At 38.9% G+C, this 18,598-nt stretch overlaps 2 protein-coding genes across 5 annotated transcripts in view; one reads left to right on the forward strand and one right to left on the reverse strand.

Annotated features, from left to right (window-relative positions):
- Positions 1 to 7,400, reverse strand: part of SMC4 (structural maintenance of chromosomes 4) — a 38,562-nt gene extending 31,162 nt beyond the window's left edge. The window contains exons 1-5 of one of the 3 annotated variants that reach the window (XM_077929814.1): positions 7,232 to 7,400; positions 5,194 to 5,377; positions 4,046 to 4,221; positions 3,300 to 3,491; positions 1,220 to 1,396 (exon numbers count right to left, since the gene is read on the reverse strand). In XM_077929814.1, coding sequence (XP_077785940.1) covers positions 1,220 to 1,396; positions 3,300 to 3,491; positions 4,046 to 4,221; positions 5,194 to 5,323 — 675 coding nt within the window. In that variant the 5' untranslated portion in view covers positions 5,324 to 5,377; positions 7,232 to 7,400. Of the gene's footprint in view, positions 1 to 1,219; positions 1,397 to 3,299; positions 3,492 to 4,045; positions 4,225 to 5,193; positions 5,411 to 7,231 lie in introns of all 3 variants that reach the window. The other 2 variants (XM_028731422.2, XM_028731421.2) reach the window with 2 other exon arrangements.
- A 596-nt stretch (positions 7,401 to 7,996) lies between these two features.
- The window catches only part of IFT80 (intraflagellar transport 80), a 68,545-nt gene continuing 57,943 nt past the window's right edge, over positions 7,997 to 18,598 (forward strand). The window contains exons 1-3 of one of the 2 annotated variants that reach the window (XM_077929815.1): positions 7,997 to 8,222; positions 9,770 to 9,872; positions 13,755 to 13,981. In XM_077929815.1, the coding sequence (XP_077785941.1) occupies positions 9,841 to 9,872; positions 13,755 to 13,981 (259 nt within the window). In that variant the 5' untranslated portion in view covers positions 7,997 to 8,222; positions 9,770 to 9,840. The remainder of the gene's footprint in view (positions 8,223 to 9,769; positions 9,873 to 13,754; positions 13,982 to 18,598) is intronic. The other variant, XM_077929816.1, reaches the window with a different exon arrangement.

Below are 18,598 nucleotides of genomic sequence, written 5' to 3' on the forward strand. Positions count from 1 at the left end.
CAAGGTTTAAGGTGCCATCTGGCAATTAGCTTATATGAGTTTTTAACACTGCTTGTATCCATACATATATGAGACCATACCCTTTAAGCATACAGTACATGTTTACATCAGAGTGCTTGTAGGCAGAGCTATAGCCCATGCTTCAAACGGCACCCAGGCCACACAAGTGCCTCCAACATATATGTCAAAGAACATTCCCAAAGCTTGCTGGCATTGTACAGAAGACCAACCCTTCCACTGCAACCTTTATAACTTCCAGTGCTTGCCCTTCTATAGTATCCTGACATTTTCTGAATGAATTCCAAATAAAATCTGTACTTTGTACTTTTTCTTAAGATTCCATGCTATCACAATAAGTTATCATTGAAGAAAAAGGTTTTGAGTATGTCAGTACTTGTACATTTAACTGAACTTAAATTTTACTTGTACTATATATTACTATATATATAATTGTAACAAAAAGCTAGGTTTCTTACAAAAGTCTTTCCCTGGTGATTAGTGTGGGGATTCAGCCATAATCATGAAACAGAAAGTGGAAATTAGCAAATATCAAGTTACACCAATTTTCTCCCAGAAGAGGAATTGTTTGTGTCACATATGAAACTTTTATTTAAGTAGCATGAGTAGTGAATATTTGTTGTTAAATCCAGTTATAAATGGTCCCATCATACAATATTGTGAAAATTTAAACTATTTGTAAATGATGAAATTTGATCTTTCAGAGTGCATGATTTGGTTAATTTTGTATCTATGCTTCTGAGGCTAGAAAGATGTCAAAGGAAAATGGTAATGTTCATTTCAACCATGTACTGTAGTTAATATCTATACATTTCAGTACTGAATTAACATGGCATGTAGGACAGAAAGAAACAACAATGTTGCTCAATCCCTGCTACGCTTAAGCAGCACAATAATATTGGGGTTAAGATCATCTTCACTACACCAATATTTACGTGCTGCTAGGGCGGAACAAGTATAACAATTGTTCTACTCACTTGTCTGCCTACAACACAAAAAAACCCCAAAATACCAGAAAAGATTATTTTCCTTAAAATTCTAAAGCAGCATATAATGACTTGCATATTTACTATGACATACAAATCATGATGTGCTGCTAGAGTACTGTAAGGTTTCTGGAACACAAGACTTACTCCGATATACCTAAACTAATGCGGTTAGAAAAATAATAATTTAGTAACAATATTATTCAAAGAATTACCTGTAAAATCAAGAACCTATTATGATCTAGGTCAATTCCATGACTTCGAAGTAGAAACCCAACATCTTTAAATGTTGATTTCTTCCCACTGATATGGTACACAGAAGAATTATCTTTGTAGGCTGTTCTGGAGACATAGAAATTGCTGTTGGGAATGACTTCATAATCATCCCCTTCCTGTTTTGAAGGAAAACAAACCCAGAAAAACAATTGTTAGTTTTAAGCCACAGGTCTACCCAAGATTTCAAAATTAAATAATTTATTTTCAAAAATCTGTTATATCCTAGTTAACTCTGACATTAAAACTCAGAATAAATCTTATAACATATGCACTTTATTAGTTATACCAGCATTTTTGCTGTCAGATAATGTCTTGGAAACACAGACCCTCTCCAATTTTTCTAAATTTAGTAGGATATGATTTCAACAACTTAATGTGCAGACTAATATTTACTTCTGAGAAAACATGCAATCACAACACAGTTCAGTGGGATACTCCAAAATATCTGTGAATAGAATTGTAGCCTTAGTCTTTTGCCTACCACCATATTGTAGAACAGATACCCTTCTCCTATCTTCTTCCTGTCAACTTGCAAAGCAGTTTCCTATCAGTTCAAAGAAGTTACTCCCAGTTTTCAGCAAACAAAACCTTCAGTACCCAAGGTTAACCATTTTAAAGAGGCAGTTTTAAAACACTGGGAATACAGCATCTTTTTTATTAAAAAAAAATATCTTAAAAATATACACAAATTATTAAGCATGGACTTAAGCAGATCTTTGACAAGCCACACATACAATGTTTTAATCCATATTCAAAAAATGCAAAAATATTTTTCTATGAAATGTTATCCCACAAAATATTTTTTTAATTGTTTGTCCTCCTAGCCTAATTCCTTGAGAGCTTAAATTTGTTCCAGTGAAATTCCACAGAAAAATTACTTATGGAAAAGTGATTTATTATTTAAAAAAGCATAAATGGAAGATTAGATATGACTGTATGTGGCTGGCTTTAATGGAATATTATTTCTATTTTAGATGTGTATTAATTTAGAAGGATAGTGTTTCAATATATATTTTAAAATATTATTTTTCAGTTCATTACACCACCAATGCTGACAATTAAAAAACACACCACACACAGCCACAACAGCATCCCCAGTTGTGTACGAAGAATCCCCCTCCTGGTTTTACTATTTGGACAGTTAACCTGGTAATGTTTTATTGAGCTAATTGGGGTTATTTTTAAAAATGCACACGGATGTGCATTTTTGTCCAATTTTAACATATTACCCACACACAAATTTGAAAAGCAAGAAAAATGATTTGAATTTAGTTTAACACTAACCCTTGTATAAGGGTCTAGTGACTTCTGTTTCAGTGTATCTGAAGAAGTGTGCATGCACACGAAAGCTTATACCCAGAACAAACTTAGTTGGTTGTCTAAGGTGCTACTGGACAATTTTTTAATTTATTTCCCTTGTGAAAGGGGAAATATAAAAAATTTGCAAATCATGTAATTTTAAACAGATATGTAGTGTCTACACAGGTTTGTAATTTATAATAAACCATACCAAAATTAGTTTAAAAATTTATTTTAAGTCAGTGTATGTTGATATTGGAAGGATGATGACTTTAAGGTGGTCTTTCAGAGCACATTTATAGTTTACATATACACCACACACAACCCTGTAGCTAGCCTGAAACATATAAAACCTTTTCAGTTCTACAGCAGTTCCTGTAATATGCACATCTAGCATAAATATACTTTAAACTGAAACCAGAATAAGCTTTACATTGCTGTAAGTAATATGTGCAGACAAGAATACTTTTGAAGTTAAATATACTTATGAAGCAGAAATGGAACTCCACTGCTGCAGTCCTATGCACACTTATTTGGGACTAAGCCCCAATAAACAGTGGCACCTACTTCTGAGTAAACATGCACAGAATTGGATTTTAAGTATATCAAATACCTTTCAGAACTCTAACACAGAGAACTAGAAAGGCACAATGTTTCAATAAAATGAAATAGGACATTATATGATAAACTTTCCCCAACTTTAACAAAAGTAAAACATACCTTGTCAATGATCTTTTGAAAATGAACTTCTACTGTGCAACTTTGAATATCACTATGCTCATCAGAATTATGGATCAGAACTGAAAGTTTTTTGGATCTTATTTTTTGTGCTCGATAACCAAAAACAAAGAGCATAGAATCGATCACATTGGACTTTCCACTGCCATTTGGTCCAATAATGCAAGAAAAACGCTGCATAACAGAAAAAAGAAAGCACTCCACTTTAATAACCACTAGCAATTATGCTTCTTTGCGTTGTAGACAGTTTAAAATATCATTACACCTAGTGCAGGAAATTGTGAACTACTGGAAAGCTTAGTTTTTACAGCCAACGGTAAAAAGTACAACCTATTCAAAGACACCTCCTATTAGCTCAAATTTCTGAAGTTTTATCCTGTGAACTCTGCAAAATGAGCTGCACTCAGCAAGCAAAATGTTACAAAGAAACATGTTTATAATTAGCTACTTGAAGGGTATCAATATGTTTTCAAATTAACATGGACTCGTATTGTATAAGTGAATTATTGATAATTATTCATAATAGAAAAAGATGCATCCTTTTCTAGCTGCTTGAATTCCACAGAAAGCAAGATCTTGAAAACAGAAGTACAGACAATAGTAATTCACATTCTTTCATTTAAAGCGCCCCCATGTTACTTAGCAATCTGTAATTTTCACTTTACTAAGAGCAGCTAAGTCAAAAGAGTCTTACCTCAACTTAGAAATCACTTAAAAAAGAAAGATACCTTATGAAACGGTCCTAGAATTTTCTCCCCAGCATAAGATTTGAAGTTCTGGTTTACAATGTGAGTTATCATGAGACGAGGAGCTCCAGCTTCATTGGTCATTGCTGGAGGTGGGGGAGGAGAGATGCTACTCAAAATCTCTTCTAAACTGCGATTGTCAACTACTCCGTCTGAGACTGCTAGAAATTTCCAAACAAAAGCAGAAAGACACACGAACTTAATGACTACATACACCTACAAATATTTCATCTCTGTAGTAAAAACAGAAGAATCCCCCCTTCCAGTAACACCGTTACTATACAAGAATCAACACATTTCTATCCACAGGCTGAATTACTAGGAAAAGGATCTAGAACGTTGCTTCCATTTACAAGCAAACTTATTCTACCACTAGAACTGTACTTTAAAGCCACAACATTTTCAAAGTAATATGCTGGCACTAAGAGTCTTTCATCCATACAAATCCAAAGAAAACAACTTTTTCTACGGACTTGCATTTTCAGGCATGCTCAGAGCTTACGTACACTGTAAAGGAGGTGGTCTGAGGATCTCTGCACAATGCCCTGCAAGCTGTAATGACAGCAACAGCACTATTCCTCAAAGACAGGAAGTTTGTCACACACAGAGAAAACTGGCCACTTAGATTTCAAGAAGACGTAGAACAATTTTTTAACTCATTGAGGCAACGTTTTCTTTGAATAATTTGTTGGTGTCACTTTTCAGTTATTAACCCATTCACCAATAAAATCCTAAATGTCTGATGACCAATGTATTGTATTATGTGGCCTACTGCTTCGTTTCAATGCAGACGTTCTCAGTACAAGATGCAAAGCTTAAACATGTTTAAAATATACACAGTACTTGCCTAAGGACACACAAGATGCAAACAACTACTCTCACACCACCTCAAAATTATATCTGTTTAAATCATTTCTTGCTTTTCTGGCACAATATAAGGAGTACAGGCTAAACACTAGGAATAAGAAGACAGATACTGCCTCTAACACCACATTAACCTGAAACATTTATAACTAATGTGGAAAACATCACAGAGTTAAAGGCAAAATTGGACTTATCCTAGCTTCTAAGCAGGACACCTCCACGGCCAAGTTTATGAGCCAAATATATAAAGATGAAGAGAAACTGACCTTGCTGAGGTACTTCAGGGGTGTGCATATTGGCTTCTTTTTCAGGTTCCCCATCACTGAAGGAGTCATCCAAGGGTTCATTGCCTTTGTGATGGGCTGCTGTAGATATTTTAGCTCTTTTTCTTGGCATTTCAGTTAGCTGTTCCGATTCCAAACAACCAAACTACAGAAGCCCTGTTATCGTCTATGTTAATGCAAATGAAAAAATCCCAATAACCTAAATATTACATTAAAAATGATAAAGTTGTGTGTCCAGTGCCTAATATTAATCTAAAATGTGGGTTAATTTTGCAATTTGGCAAGCTATTATGACAAGTATGTAGTACCTCTCCTCCCATTCTCCACTGTAAGTGACAATTTACAACTGTCATATTAACTCAATATATTAAAAAGTTAACTAATTTAATAGAAAACAAAAATATTGCCTATTTTATTAACCAGAATTAACAGGTGTAATCTCCTTAAATGCAGAAATCACTTTACAATAAAGAAGTGTAATCTCCAGCCCTTTATTTGAATTATTTTTAAAGGATTCTGTTCAGGTTCAAGACTCAAGAATTAGTCTAGTATTGCTTAAATAATTTAATAGAGTCCTTAACAAGATGTGTTCTCATTCTTTTCTTCCAATGAAGATAACTGTAAAACTTGAAATGAGGACAACCTTTTTTTACTGGTACCTGACTAGAGAGTAATTCAAGAAAGCCCATATTTAAGTATATAACGTAAAGGGGGGGGGACTGAAAGGGGAGATGTTAATTTGCTTCTCATAATCAAGGTTTATTAAAATCATGTTCAAAAGACCTCTTCAAATAACTGACATCAAATAAAAAATCTCAGCCCATGCATATAGGATGCGGACTGTTTTGTATTAATTTTACCCACACCCAATAATTAAATAGGCTTATTAACGTTCTCTTTAAGCCAATAGCATACTCAGGAAAGATACTGTAATAGTTATACTTCACTGACATTTATAGCCTCCAGGAGTCCAAAGGAATCCGACTGAAAGAAGTGACGTTGGCTTTCAAACGTTAATAGGTTTGCAAAGCAACGGCTGTTTTAATTTATGCACGTTATCTCACAAGTATTGTGGGAAATTAAGCGCCCTAATAAATGAATCGGGCTTTTTACCCTTCATAAATCCATCACCTCCTCCCCGCACCCCACCCCTTCGTAGCTTGCTTCCAATCAAGGGGGTCTAATTAGTGGTGCTTTACTAAAAGCACTTACAGACCTACTACTGCCAAATATCACTCATCAGGTCAGGGCCGCGAAATGAAAATTAAAAAAAAAAACTTTGCTGTGAACCGAACGCAGAAGTTTTAAAAATAAATAGTTTGGCATGCATGATCTTTAAGAATGCATTGGAATCATCCAGCCCTCCCTCCCCTTAGACTCCGATGCGTACGTGCCTTTTTACCGAGAGCAACCAGTTGAAGTCATTTTTTTCGCGGGAGGGGGGAAGGGGAAATATCTATTTCACCGCTCCAACGGCTAAGAATTAAATCCTTCAGGCGACTATAAAAATCACGGTGGGGGAAAAGAATCTATTTTTAAAAGAAAAATGTGATTATAAATCGTCTCTGACAGCCTATACCAAAATCAGCAAAAAAATAAAAAAATAAAATAAAAAAATGTGCAAGGAGCGAATGGAAGGAGACTAACTTGCTTTTACCGATAGCAACGGAAATCGCCAGCAAATATAGCTTTCCACCCCACCCCCACGGAGGCGGGTAGGGGGAAAAGCGGGGGAGAAGGAAAAAGCGGCCGGTTTGGGGAGGGGAGGGGGAGAGAGAAGGCTGCCGCCTTTTTCCTCATAGAATAGTTTGTGGGAGTTTTCTTTTTAATAGTGAAGAAAAAAAAAATTTTTTTTAAGCGAACAAGTTTCCAAAGTACCAGTAAGCACCAGCCAAGTCCATGAACCTTACTGAAAGTTTCACCCTCCATTCTAACCGCAGGGAGGGAAGCTTCTTAAAACTCTCTTCCCCCAAAAACCTAAAAGCAAGAACAGTTCTTCCCCCAAAAAAGGTCTTCTTACCAGGCAGAGTCAGAGTACTTCGTCCCCATCCACGGCCCAGAACAGGCAACCTGGAGCGAGGGCCGACGGCGCTCCCAACGTAGCAGCGGCGCGAGCTGCAGAAAGCTCCCTTTTCCTGCCTGCAGCCTTGGCGGCTTCTACACTCGAAAATGGCGCCCAAACGGCAAACTCGTAACGAAATTCGTTAGAAACGCGCAAAGCACGCTGGGGAATGAAAAAAGGGGCCGGCTTCCCACAGGTTTGAAAGGAGGGGAAAAAAACGAAGAGAGGAAAAAGGAGGGGGGGGGGAAACCCTCTCGCGCCGCCATCTTGTTTTCCGTTAGTTAGCGGAAAGGGGGGGGGGGTTGAATGTTGTCACGTCATGCTTTCCTCAGCATTCCCCCCCTCCAAAAAAATAAAGAAGTATATACAGTCTCCCGTATATGTGTGCGTGCGTATAGAATGCTTTTGAACATAGGATTAAAATATAAAATATCCAAATGTAACGAAAAGGGGAAAGGAGCCGAGCCCCTCCCGCGGATAATCAGACAGGCGGAATCGGTCACCTAGCAACAAGATCCAATAGAACATACAGTAACAGCGGAGGAATAACGAGAAACTGGTTTTTATACGTATATAGATATAGATATATTAAAATATTGATGCATTTAATACAAATTTGACAGGTCAGCCCCCTGACGTCACGGCTGGCGTCACGCGCTCTGGGAGGGTCTGAGGTGGGAAGGAGAGTGTAACGAAACCTCGCGGGCGGGGGGTGGGGGGAGTGAGAAATCTCGCGGGAAGTCGCTATAGAGACCGAACGGCTTCCCGCTCACGGTTGGCATCAACAGCGCTGAGGAGGGAGGGAGTACTTTTGGACAGAAAGGCGAACTTCTGAGGGAATACCTGACTGGCAAGCCGGCGCGGAGTCAAGGAGCAGAGGCCTCAGCGCTCCGAGTTCCTCTCAGAGGTACGGCGCTGTGCGCTTGGACTAGGTGCTCACCTTGCGCAGGTAAAAAAGGAAGGAGCAGGTGTGAGGCGGGCGGGCGGGCGAGGGAATGGGAAATGGTCATGTCCAGAGACCTGAGCGAGTGACTGGCCGCCGAAACCTCCGGGGTCTTTAGTATGCGCAGGTTTTGCAAAAATGTGTTATAGCCAGGTACGCAACGGTGCCTTTCTTTCTCGTATTACTTCCCAGGCTCCAGTGTTGCAGTCTTCTCTCTCGCTTCCTTGGGGGTGACCCCACTGAAGCTCTCGGGAGTTATTAACCTGGGGATAGAAAGCAACAGTGGACTTTAAGAGGGGGGGGGTGAAGGGAGGCCTGCCTACAGCCTGACATGCAGCTTTCCCCTTCATTTTTAATCCCGTTTTAACTCGGAGCAGCTTTCAAAGCCCTGAAAAGAAAAGGGGTTCGGAAGATGCTGCTGCTGCTGCTGCTGTTGTTGTTGTACAGATGCAGCCTTTGAAACAAAATCTTCTGGTTCCCATACTGCAGTGATTGATTGATTGATTGCAGAGGTTACTTTGTCGATGAAATGGTCCTAAAATCATAGGCAAAGCCATCTTTATGCATGGCCATTTCTGCTCATATTTGGAGCATCAGCATCAGTAAGAGAAAGTAAAGTATTTCATACAAGCCAATGGAAGATGTTAACTAAAACAGGTTGTCCCCCTGTTTCAGCACATGCTTTAAAAAAAAAAAAAAAAGAATGAGGATTTTATTCTACATTGGTGCTTTGTGGTTATGAAAGGTACTTAGAGGTTATTTCTGCACTAAAAAAATCTCTTGAAAGAACTGTTTTTCCCATTCTTTTCAAATTCCCAATGGAAAAAAATCCATATGTCAGTTATAATTTGAACCCTATATTTCACTCAGGCTACAATCCATTGCACACTTATATCAGAGTAAGCCACATTAAAGCCAATAGGCCTTACTTCTAAGTAAACAAGCATTGGATTGTGTTGCCTAGGTGCTACTTTGTCTGGTCAGTTAATATCAGTTAAAGCTTTGCCAATAATTGAGAACAAAATCAGTAACAATAAAGCACAATAGGCTCAAAACCAATATTGTGTAGTCAACTGCCTGGAACCAAAAGACTGCAAATCATTGCAAGGCCTGCTTCTGTTGCTAAATCCTTGCATAGTAACTCCTTGGTGGGTTGTAGTATCTATGTTGCTGGAATCCCAAGAGGTTAGAGGGCATATGTTGTGCATAATGGCATATTCTCTTGTGAATAAGAAAGTGTCCATTAATTTACATTAATGGGAGTTATGGCAATTGAAGAAGTTCTCTAAAGTCCATTATTTCTGCAGAACCTTTTGTAAACATTTTTTTCTTCCAATAGTTGTTTGTAACTTGGCATTTTATTGCCAGGAATGGGTCCAGAGCTTTCCCAAAGTATCTGACTATATTGAAAAGTTAATACAAACACTTCCTCATCTTTATGCATATATCTGTAGCACATTGCATTACCACTTTGGGCCATAGAAGACAATGGTTGATTAAAATGTGAGTATTAATGTTTTAATACAGGTTACTTTTTTGTATGTGTTTTACAGGTATTAACTGTGCAACCAAGAAGATTTTTTTCATCAATGTAGCAACTGGATGATCAATAACAGAAATCATAATGAGATTAAAGACATCTCTGTTGAAGGAACCAAAACATATCCTTTGTTCATCTCAAACCTATGTCATAGGCATAGCTGACAATGTTCTGATATTTCTCAGTGCTTGTAACAATGTGGTTTTTAAAAAATCACAAATGTATCAAAACAACATTTTGTATCTCTCAGAGCTCTAACCCTGTAAGAAAGACACAAAAGTTTTGACAATACACTTTGGTTATTAATGTCCTACAATGGTCCAGTTTGCATATTCTGGTAAACTGCCTTTGATCCCTTAGTGTGAATGAGAGCAACAAACCGCAATTCCTGGCTTAGTGTTATGTCTAAACCTGGTATCAGTGTGATTTGTTTATAATAATAATATAATAATAATTTATTATTTATACCCCACCCATCTGGCTGGGTTTCCCTAGCCACTCTGGGCGGCTTCCAACAGAATATTAAAATACAGTGGTACCTCAGGTTAAGAACTTAATTCGTTCTGGTGGTCTGTTCTTAACTTGAAACTGTTCTTAACCTGAAGCACCATGTTAGCTAATGGGGCTTCCTGCTGCCGCTGTGCCGCCACTGCACAATTTCTGTTCTCATCCTGAAGCAAAGTTCTTAACCCAAGGTACTATTTCTGGGTTAGCAGAGTGTGTAACCTGAAGCGTATGTAACCCAAGGTACCACTGTACAATAGTCTATTGAACATTAAAAGCTTCCCCAAACAGGGCTTGTTTTCTAGAAGTCTGGTAGTTGTTTTTCTCTTTGACATCTGGAAGGCGGGTGCCACTACCAAGGCGGCCCTGGTTCCCTGTAACTTGGCTTCTCGCAGCAAGGGAACCGCCAGAAGGCCTTCGGCACTGGACCTCAATGTCCTGGCAGAACGATAGGGGTGGAGATGCTTCTTCAGATATACTGGACCGAGGCCGTTTAGGGCTTTAAAGGTCAAGACCAACACTTGAATTGTGCTCAGAAATGTACTGGGAACCAATGTAGGTCTTTCAAGACTGGTGTTATGTGGTCTCGGCAGCCGCTCCCAGTCACCAGTCTAGCTGCCGCATTCTGGATTAGTTGTAGTTTCTGGGTCACCTTCAAAGGTAGCCCCACATAGAGCGCATTGCAGTAGTCCAAGCAAGAGATAACTAGAGCATGCACCATTATAGTGAGACAGTCCGCGGGCAGGTACGGTCTCAGCCTGCGTACCAGATGGAGCTGATACACAGCTGCCCTGAACACAGAATTGACCTGTGCCTCCATGGACAGCTGAGTCCAAAATGACTATCAGGCTGCGCACCTAGTCCTTCAGGGGCACAGTTACCCCATTCAGGACCAGGGAGTCCCCCACACCTGCCTGCCTCCTGTCCCCCAAAAACAGTACTTCTGTCTTGTCAGGATTCAATTTCAATCTGTTAGCCACCATCCATCCTCCAACCGCCTCCCAGACACTCACACAGGACCTTCACCGCCTTCACTTTAGTTCTAAACAAACAGTGATGGTCAGCCAAGGGTTGTAAGGAAAGCAAACTATGATACCTGATTCAGATAGCACTCGGCTAGGCACTGTGTTGCTCTTGCTTGTCCTAGGAGAAGAGTTAAACAGGGTTTGCACATTCTCAAAAACCCATTAACTGTCATTTACTGTGACATGAAAACCGGTCCTGTTTCAGGCAGTAACATCAGACCTACTGTTTTTGAACAAATGTATATTGATAATGTTGTGCAGCCAGGGAAGATAGAAGACTCATCATTGAACAGGATCTTAAGGGCTATTAGAATAATACCATCTGTGTAAGAGAATTAAAAAAAAAAAGTTATCAGGAACTGTGACACCCCACTTGTAAAATAAAAATTACTATTAACATGTTCACAACTAAAGTGAATGCTCTCAATTGAGCTGGTCAGTCTAATCTTCTTGTTGCCTTCTCAGATGCATCTGGTTGGCCACTTTGTGAAACAGGATGGTTGACTAGATAGGCTTTTTGTCTTATCCAACAGAACGCTTACATTCCTTGAGAAAATAGCACAGTTTTTGAGGAGGGGCAATAATCCTTCTGCCCATGTATTTGTTTCTGCTTGTATTAGGAAAATTATGCAAAGTTTAACAGCATCTGTTGCATTGAAGTGTGGAAGAAAAGGAAGAATCTAGTTCCTGTTCATGCACTGATGTTATCATGGAACTTTTAAATCTGTGAGGAAAAGTCACTGATGCTCAGACATGCAAAAGGTTATTGGTTGATAAGTTATTGTAAACAGTTTCAGTGCTAGCTATTTGATTTTACTTCTGTATCCCCATGTTCAAGTTCCTTGTACTACACATATGATCCATGCAGTACAAGAGTGGCACACCATTGGCTCACAAAGCACAGAAAGCTTTGCACTAGACATCAAAGATTGAATTAAAATATATTTTAAGCCTCCAAACCACCCAGAACATACAATGGGCTCACATATTCACTGCTGTCTTTTCTGGTTAATTAGTACAGTGGTACCTCGGGTTACAGACGCTTCAGGTTACGTAATTTCGGGTTGCGCGCCGAACCCAGAAGTACCAGAATGGGTTACTTCCAGTTTTCGGCGCATGCGCAAAAGCACTAAATGGTGCTTTGCACATGCGCAGAAGCGCCAAATTGCAACCCACACGTGCGCAGATGCGGCGCTGCAGGTTGCGAACGTGCCTCCCGCACGGATCACGTTCGCAACCCGAGGTTCCACTGTATATTACTTTATGTAAAATATTTAATTCCTTTTTAATTAAGCAGTCTATAAATCTTGTAAAATAAAAAATATTGTTTGTTGTGCCTTGAGTTGGGCAAACCAATAAGCACTAAATTGGATTACCTACAAAACATAGTTTCAAATAATGGTTTGCATGTATTTCCTGGTTAGTGCTAATCATAATGGACCTTTTCAAACTAAGGGAAAACAAAGAGGAAAGCGGCAGCGGGAGGCCCCATTAGCTAAAGTGGTACCTCAGGTTAAGAACAGTTTCAGGTTAAGAACGGACCTCCGGAACGAATTAAGTTCATAACCAGAGGTACCACTGTATTTCTAAGTCCTAAGAGCCAGCATCATATTTTTAAGCCAGCTTTATATGGACCACAAAGATATTTCAGGTTTCTTAGTGCTTGGACAACCAACAGATGCAACTTTTCTAGTCCTTTATGGACTTGATCCAGTTGTTGGTTTTTAAGCCCTGTTCAGGGAAGTTTTTAACGTGTGATTTTATTGTATTTTTGGTTTTTATGGAAGCCGCCCAGAGTGGCTGGGGAGGCCCAGCCAGATGGGCGGGGTATAAATAATTTATTATTATTATTATTATTATTAAGAGCACTTGTAAAGAAGGTCAAAATCTATCCCTTTGCATGTTTCATGCCTGCAAGTCCTGGACGGGTGTATTAAGGCCAGGTACACCTCTCCTATTGCTATTAGCATACTATCCTTCCTTTTTAGGAAGATTTTCTGTAGGAGATGTTAAAGCTTGGTGCTCAAAAAGCCTTTATCATTTTCATGATTTGTATAAGTCTAATAGTTGCAAGAGGCCTTGCAAAACCAGTTACAACCTATAAGTGCACACTATCGACCAGTGTTTCTCAAACTGCTGCTGCTAGCTGGAGATGATGGGAGTTGTAGTCCAACAACAGCTGGAGACCAAATTTTCAGAAACACTGCTACAGACGTTTTGAGTTCTCCCTTCATCTCAAAGCCCTTTAAAGAAAAATACTGTAAAGAAAATATAAGTAAGAAATAAAGTATTATCGGTATGTATAATTGTTGAGCTCTCTTTACCAACCCCCTGCATCTTTTTTGTTTAAATTTTTTTACGGTAATTCATGTTTTCAAAAAAGTTAAATGAAGAAAACATAATATATGTCTTTGCCAATATGTATGAAGATTTGACTGTACCAAAATTCTTAAATTCCTTAATTCTGTTAAAACATAAGGAATTGGTTAGTTGTGTAGGCTGGACAACAGCAGACGATCTTTATTCATGCAGTGATGATCACCAAATTATTAAATGGAACTTGTTAAATGGTGAGACAACACAAGTAGCGAAGCTTCCTGATGATATCTATCCCATCGATCTTCACTGGTTTCCCAAAAGTTTTGGTGGAAAGAGACAAACTCATGCTGAGAACTTTGTACTTACAAGTTCTGATGGTAAGTCATCATGGAGATGTATATAGCTTATTTTAGAGTACAATGCTTTTGAAAGTATTTCATTTTGTCAGTATGCAAAGTTGTAGTCAAATGAGTTAGAGCAGTTCCTTTGAAATTAATGGACTTAAATTAGTAATGTCCAGTCATTTAAATGGCACTGCTCTTGAGTCTACAGTTTCTGCTGAGATTATCATGCAATATGATGCACCATCTTTAATTACTAACTTTATGACTCCTTTCAAGTGTCACCTTCTCTGATCCTTGATTTTGTACAACTTTACAGTATTTTGTACTCTGGGTGCATGCTTTCCCTTGCATTGAAACATTGGGGTCTAACCTTATGCTGTAAATACACTGGCCAGACATAAGCACGTATTTGGGATGATTTGTTTTCACTCTAGAGGAAAACAGTAGTTTAATTACAATAGCAGTTGAAAGAACATACCAAAGTGTCAGGATGTTGCAAGCAATTCAAGTAAGAATGCTACAGCTTTGTAACTGGTGTATCTTTTAAGAACAAAATCTTATCTGGTCCAATCCAGAAATTGCCTTGAGCACACCATAGGTGTAGGTCAGCAATAGCATGGATGTGGGGAAAAGGGTAAATTTAGATCTACATGCAGAGTAGCTCTGGTATGCTGAATCAGCTCTGCCTAGATGCACATAAATACTATGTTACATGCAATCCCTGTTGTCCTGGTGTGGTTTTTATTAAATGGTTCCTTTCCACTTGCTTTTAGTGCAAATAATAATTGCAGTCATGAGCTATATTAAATACTGCACACATTTTTCCTTGTGACACTCATCGACAACTGTCTATATCAGAGACTTTGATGTCAAGACTAGTAGAAGAGATTTTTTTTCTTCTGGTATCTATTCTAACTGTAAATCAGGTATCTGTCTTGATAAGCAATTTATTTTATTTATAATACTGAGTTGCCTTTTGGCCCCAAAGAACCACTGAGACTATCCACAATTTGAAAAAAGTTAGCTTCAAAACTTTGAAACGATACCATGGCAGATTAGTATGATTTAATTTTTTTAAAATGTGGAAGTAATTTCACTTAAAACCAGCCAAAGTCATGCAGAGCAAAAAGTCCCATAGACAATGTACTACCACAGCAACAGCCCTGTCCTATGTTTCCACCAATCTAGCTTTCTTGCTGGTACAACAAATAGCGAAGCTGCCAAAGGTGATCTTAAATTAAAGGTAGGTGGCCTTTCAGATACTCTGGCAACAAACCATTTAGGTCTTTAGAGTTAAGAACCAGCACCTTGAATGGTGCCCAGAAACAAATTGTAAACCAGTGCAGTAGTTACAAAACCTAGTGTAATATGGTCAACAAACTGCATGCCAGAAAGCAATCTGGCTTTCTTTTTGGAACATGCTTTGCGGTAGCCCCACATAGTGTGTTGTACTAGAACATAGCTTATTTTGTACCCCCAGCTTCAGTTTAATTTCCTTCTTTCACTTTGCATTAATGTAACTGATTAGTTTGACACTTTAATCCAATTAATCCATATTTGTTTACTTTTTCTCAAAGGGATCTTTTTTAAGGAGAAAGCATTTATAGTCAGCAAACCTATTAGCCATTTTTTCTTGATTTTGCATCCATTTTGACATTAATAAGACTGCTAAATGGGTAATTCAGAAGAGTTGTATCCAACTAACTCATACTCGGTATAGATCCATTGAAATCAATGCACATACATTAGCCCAATTCATTGATTTCAATAGGCCTACTTTGACTATAAGCTGGATACAACCCTTGGAAAATAAGCAATAATTTTCTATCTGTTGGCTTTGGAGAAGTGCACAACAGCAAGCTACTTTTGCATAGTAGAAAAAGTGAATGCTTTAAGACAGTTAGCTGAAAATGGACATATTGACAGCAGACCAGCTGTTTGATACCTGCCGGTGTTTTGTTGGCATCCATCTGTCTTGAAAGACAATGGAGTGGGCCTCTGGGGGTGAAGTCAAATTGCTGTGTTAACAGTACTGAAGTGACTTCTCTGGGACGCAAGCCTGGACAGTGTTTATGGAAATCCTGGGCTGCCCAGACAACAAGACCCTCCTATTGGCCTTGCTGATGTGGTCCAAGGGAAAGCAGAGCAATCTGTTTGGAACCAACTTGGCTGCTGTAGTTGCCATCTAACTGTCTTAGGGACTCCACTCCGGATATGTGTAGAGTTTACTCCTTAGCCCTTTATTTAGAATCGAGAGTTTTCCTTCTCCTAGATGGGCTACCATTCCCGGCTCATGAGCCCCACCTGCCCCTCACTTCCCTCTACAGCATGTGCAGAAACCGCCTTCTTGACCATTGGACTCACTATTGGTCACATCCTCTCAATCCAGAGCCTGTCTTCACATGTTTTACCCTAATGATATTTCTCCTTGAGGGTCTCCAAAGCTAGCAGGAAGCACCCCAAGAGAAAAATCAAATGTGCAGGTATGTTGGAGGTCCAGCTGTTCCCTCCCACTGACATATGTTGCACCTTAAATCATCTGCCCACCCACACTTTATAAGGGATAAAAAAATTGGGTCCTGCACTGTCTCATATCTCATTGCACCCAAATAATAATAATAATAATAATAATAATACCACCCAACCCATCTGGCTGGCTTACAGAATATATCAAACATAATAAAGCATCAAACATTAAAAACTTCCCTATACAGGAGTGCCTTCAGATGTCTGATATTTGTTTGTTTCCTTTACATCTGAAGGGAGAGTGTTCCATAGGGATGGCGTCACTACTGAGAAAGCCCTCTGCCTGGTTCCCTGTAACTTCGCTTCTCACAGTGAGGGAACCAGCAGAAGACCCTCTGAGGAGGACCTCAGTGTCTGGGCTGAGGCCAATGAAGATCCTTTAGAACCAGTGTTATATGGTCCCAGTGGCCACTCCTGGTCACCAGTCTAGCTCCTGCATTCTGAATTAGTTGTAGTTTCTGAGTCACCTTCAAAGGCAGCCCCACACAGAGCGCATTGCAGTACGCCAAGTGGGAGATAACCAGAGCATGCACCACTCTGGCGAGACAGTCTGCAGGCAGGTATGGTCTCAGCCGGCGTACCAGTTGGAGCTGGTAGACAGCTGCCCTGCACATAGAATTGACCTGCTGACATAGACAGCTGAGAGTCCAAAATGACTCCCAGGTTGCGCACCTGGTCCTTCAGGGGCACAGTTACCCCATTCAGGACCAGGGCGTCCACCACACCTGACCGCCTCAAAACAGTACTTCTATCTTGTCAGGATTCAACCTCAATCTGTTAGCTACCATCCGTCCTCCATCTGCCTCTAGATGGAGGACCTTCACCGCCTTCACTGGTTCTGATGTAAAGGAGAGGTAGAGGATGCATTCATGTGGACATTGATTGAAGTAAATGACTTACGGCATTTCCAAGCAAACAGTGGAGGTTGTTGTTTATGGCAAATGACAACAAGTTTTTACCTATTGTAAGTAGCTGTATATTTTTGTGTATACTTTAAAATAGAATGTATTGTACATACAACAACCTGTTTGATATAATTATGGCTGAAGATTTAAAAATGCACACTTATAGTATTTTTAAAAAATCCTGACAATATCAAAGGCATAAGGGGGAAATGTACTCAACTTGCAAAACTCAAAAGATAAAACATCTCTTTAAAACCAAATAGTTTTATTTTGTTATCCTAACATACACCCACCCACACACCCATATTTAGACAGCAAATGAACAAGCTACCATTGTTGTCATCCTGAGCCTAAGTTGTTTTAAGTTATTACACTGACAGGACTGGGCTTTTTTCATGTTCCTTTGCATCTACAACATAAAGATTGATAAAGACATTTTTAAAGAAACATAATTATGTCCACTGAAAAGAGAACAATGCAACTGTTATGTATATATAGACATTATATTCCACTAATGTGTTTCTCAGAGCATTTCTATGCCATCAATCAAAATCCTACAAATTGGTTCTGTATGAATGTAACCAAGAGAATCCCTCTTACATGATAGTACACCAATTTTAATCTTATTTATGGTATTAATATTGCAAACCAGAATTCCCCTGAGTTCCCTGTGTTTTATGAATGCATCTTAGATTTTTTAATAGCAGTGTAAAAAGTAGAAAGTGCCCACTGAGACCTTTATTTTACCACATATGTAATAGAGGGACCATTATGTCTTGAAGTATATCTAACTAGACAGCTGCTATAATTCATAGATTAACAGGAGTAACACATCTTCTGAAACACAAAGCTGTAGTATAGAATTCCTAGATTTGCTGAGTTAATCATCTGTGATTGTCACATTTAAGACCAACCACACTGGTAGCCTATACATGATATAGGATTTCATAGAAAGGCTTTTATGGTGCTTGGCACCATAATAGCCCAATATCTTACATATGTGAACTATTCTTGGAAAACATTGCTACAAAATGGGAAATATCCATATTTATTTTTTATCCCATTATATTTTGAGGAGACAGGTGATAAAATAAGAAGCATAAAAATGTAAACACAAAACAAAACAAAGTGAGGATCTTCACTTTATCCTGCTCTATCTCAGAGGCTCAGTGTGGGTTACATTTTCCCTCTGGTTTTTCATTAAAGAGAAAAAAAGCTG

Source organism: Podarcis muralis, chromosome 6, assembly GCF_964188315.1.
Source record: "Podarcis muralis chromosome 6, rPodMur119.hap1.1, whole genome shotgun sequence".
Lineage (NCBI taxonomy): Eukaryota > Metazoa > Chordata > Lepidosauria > Squamata > Lacertidae > Podarcis > Podarcis muralis.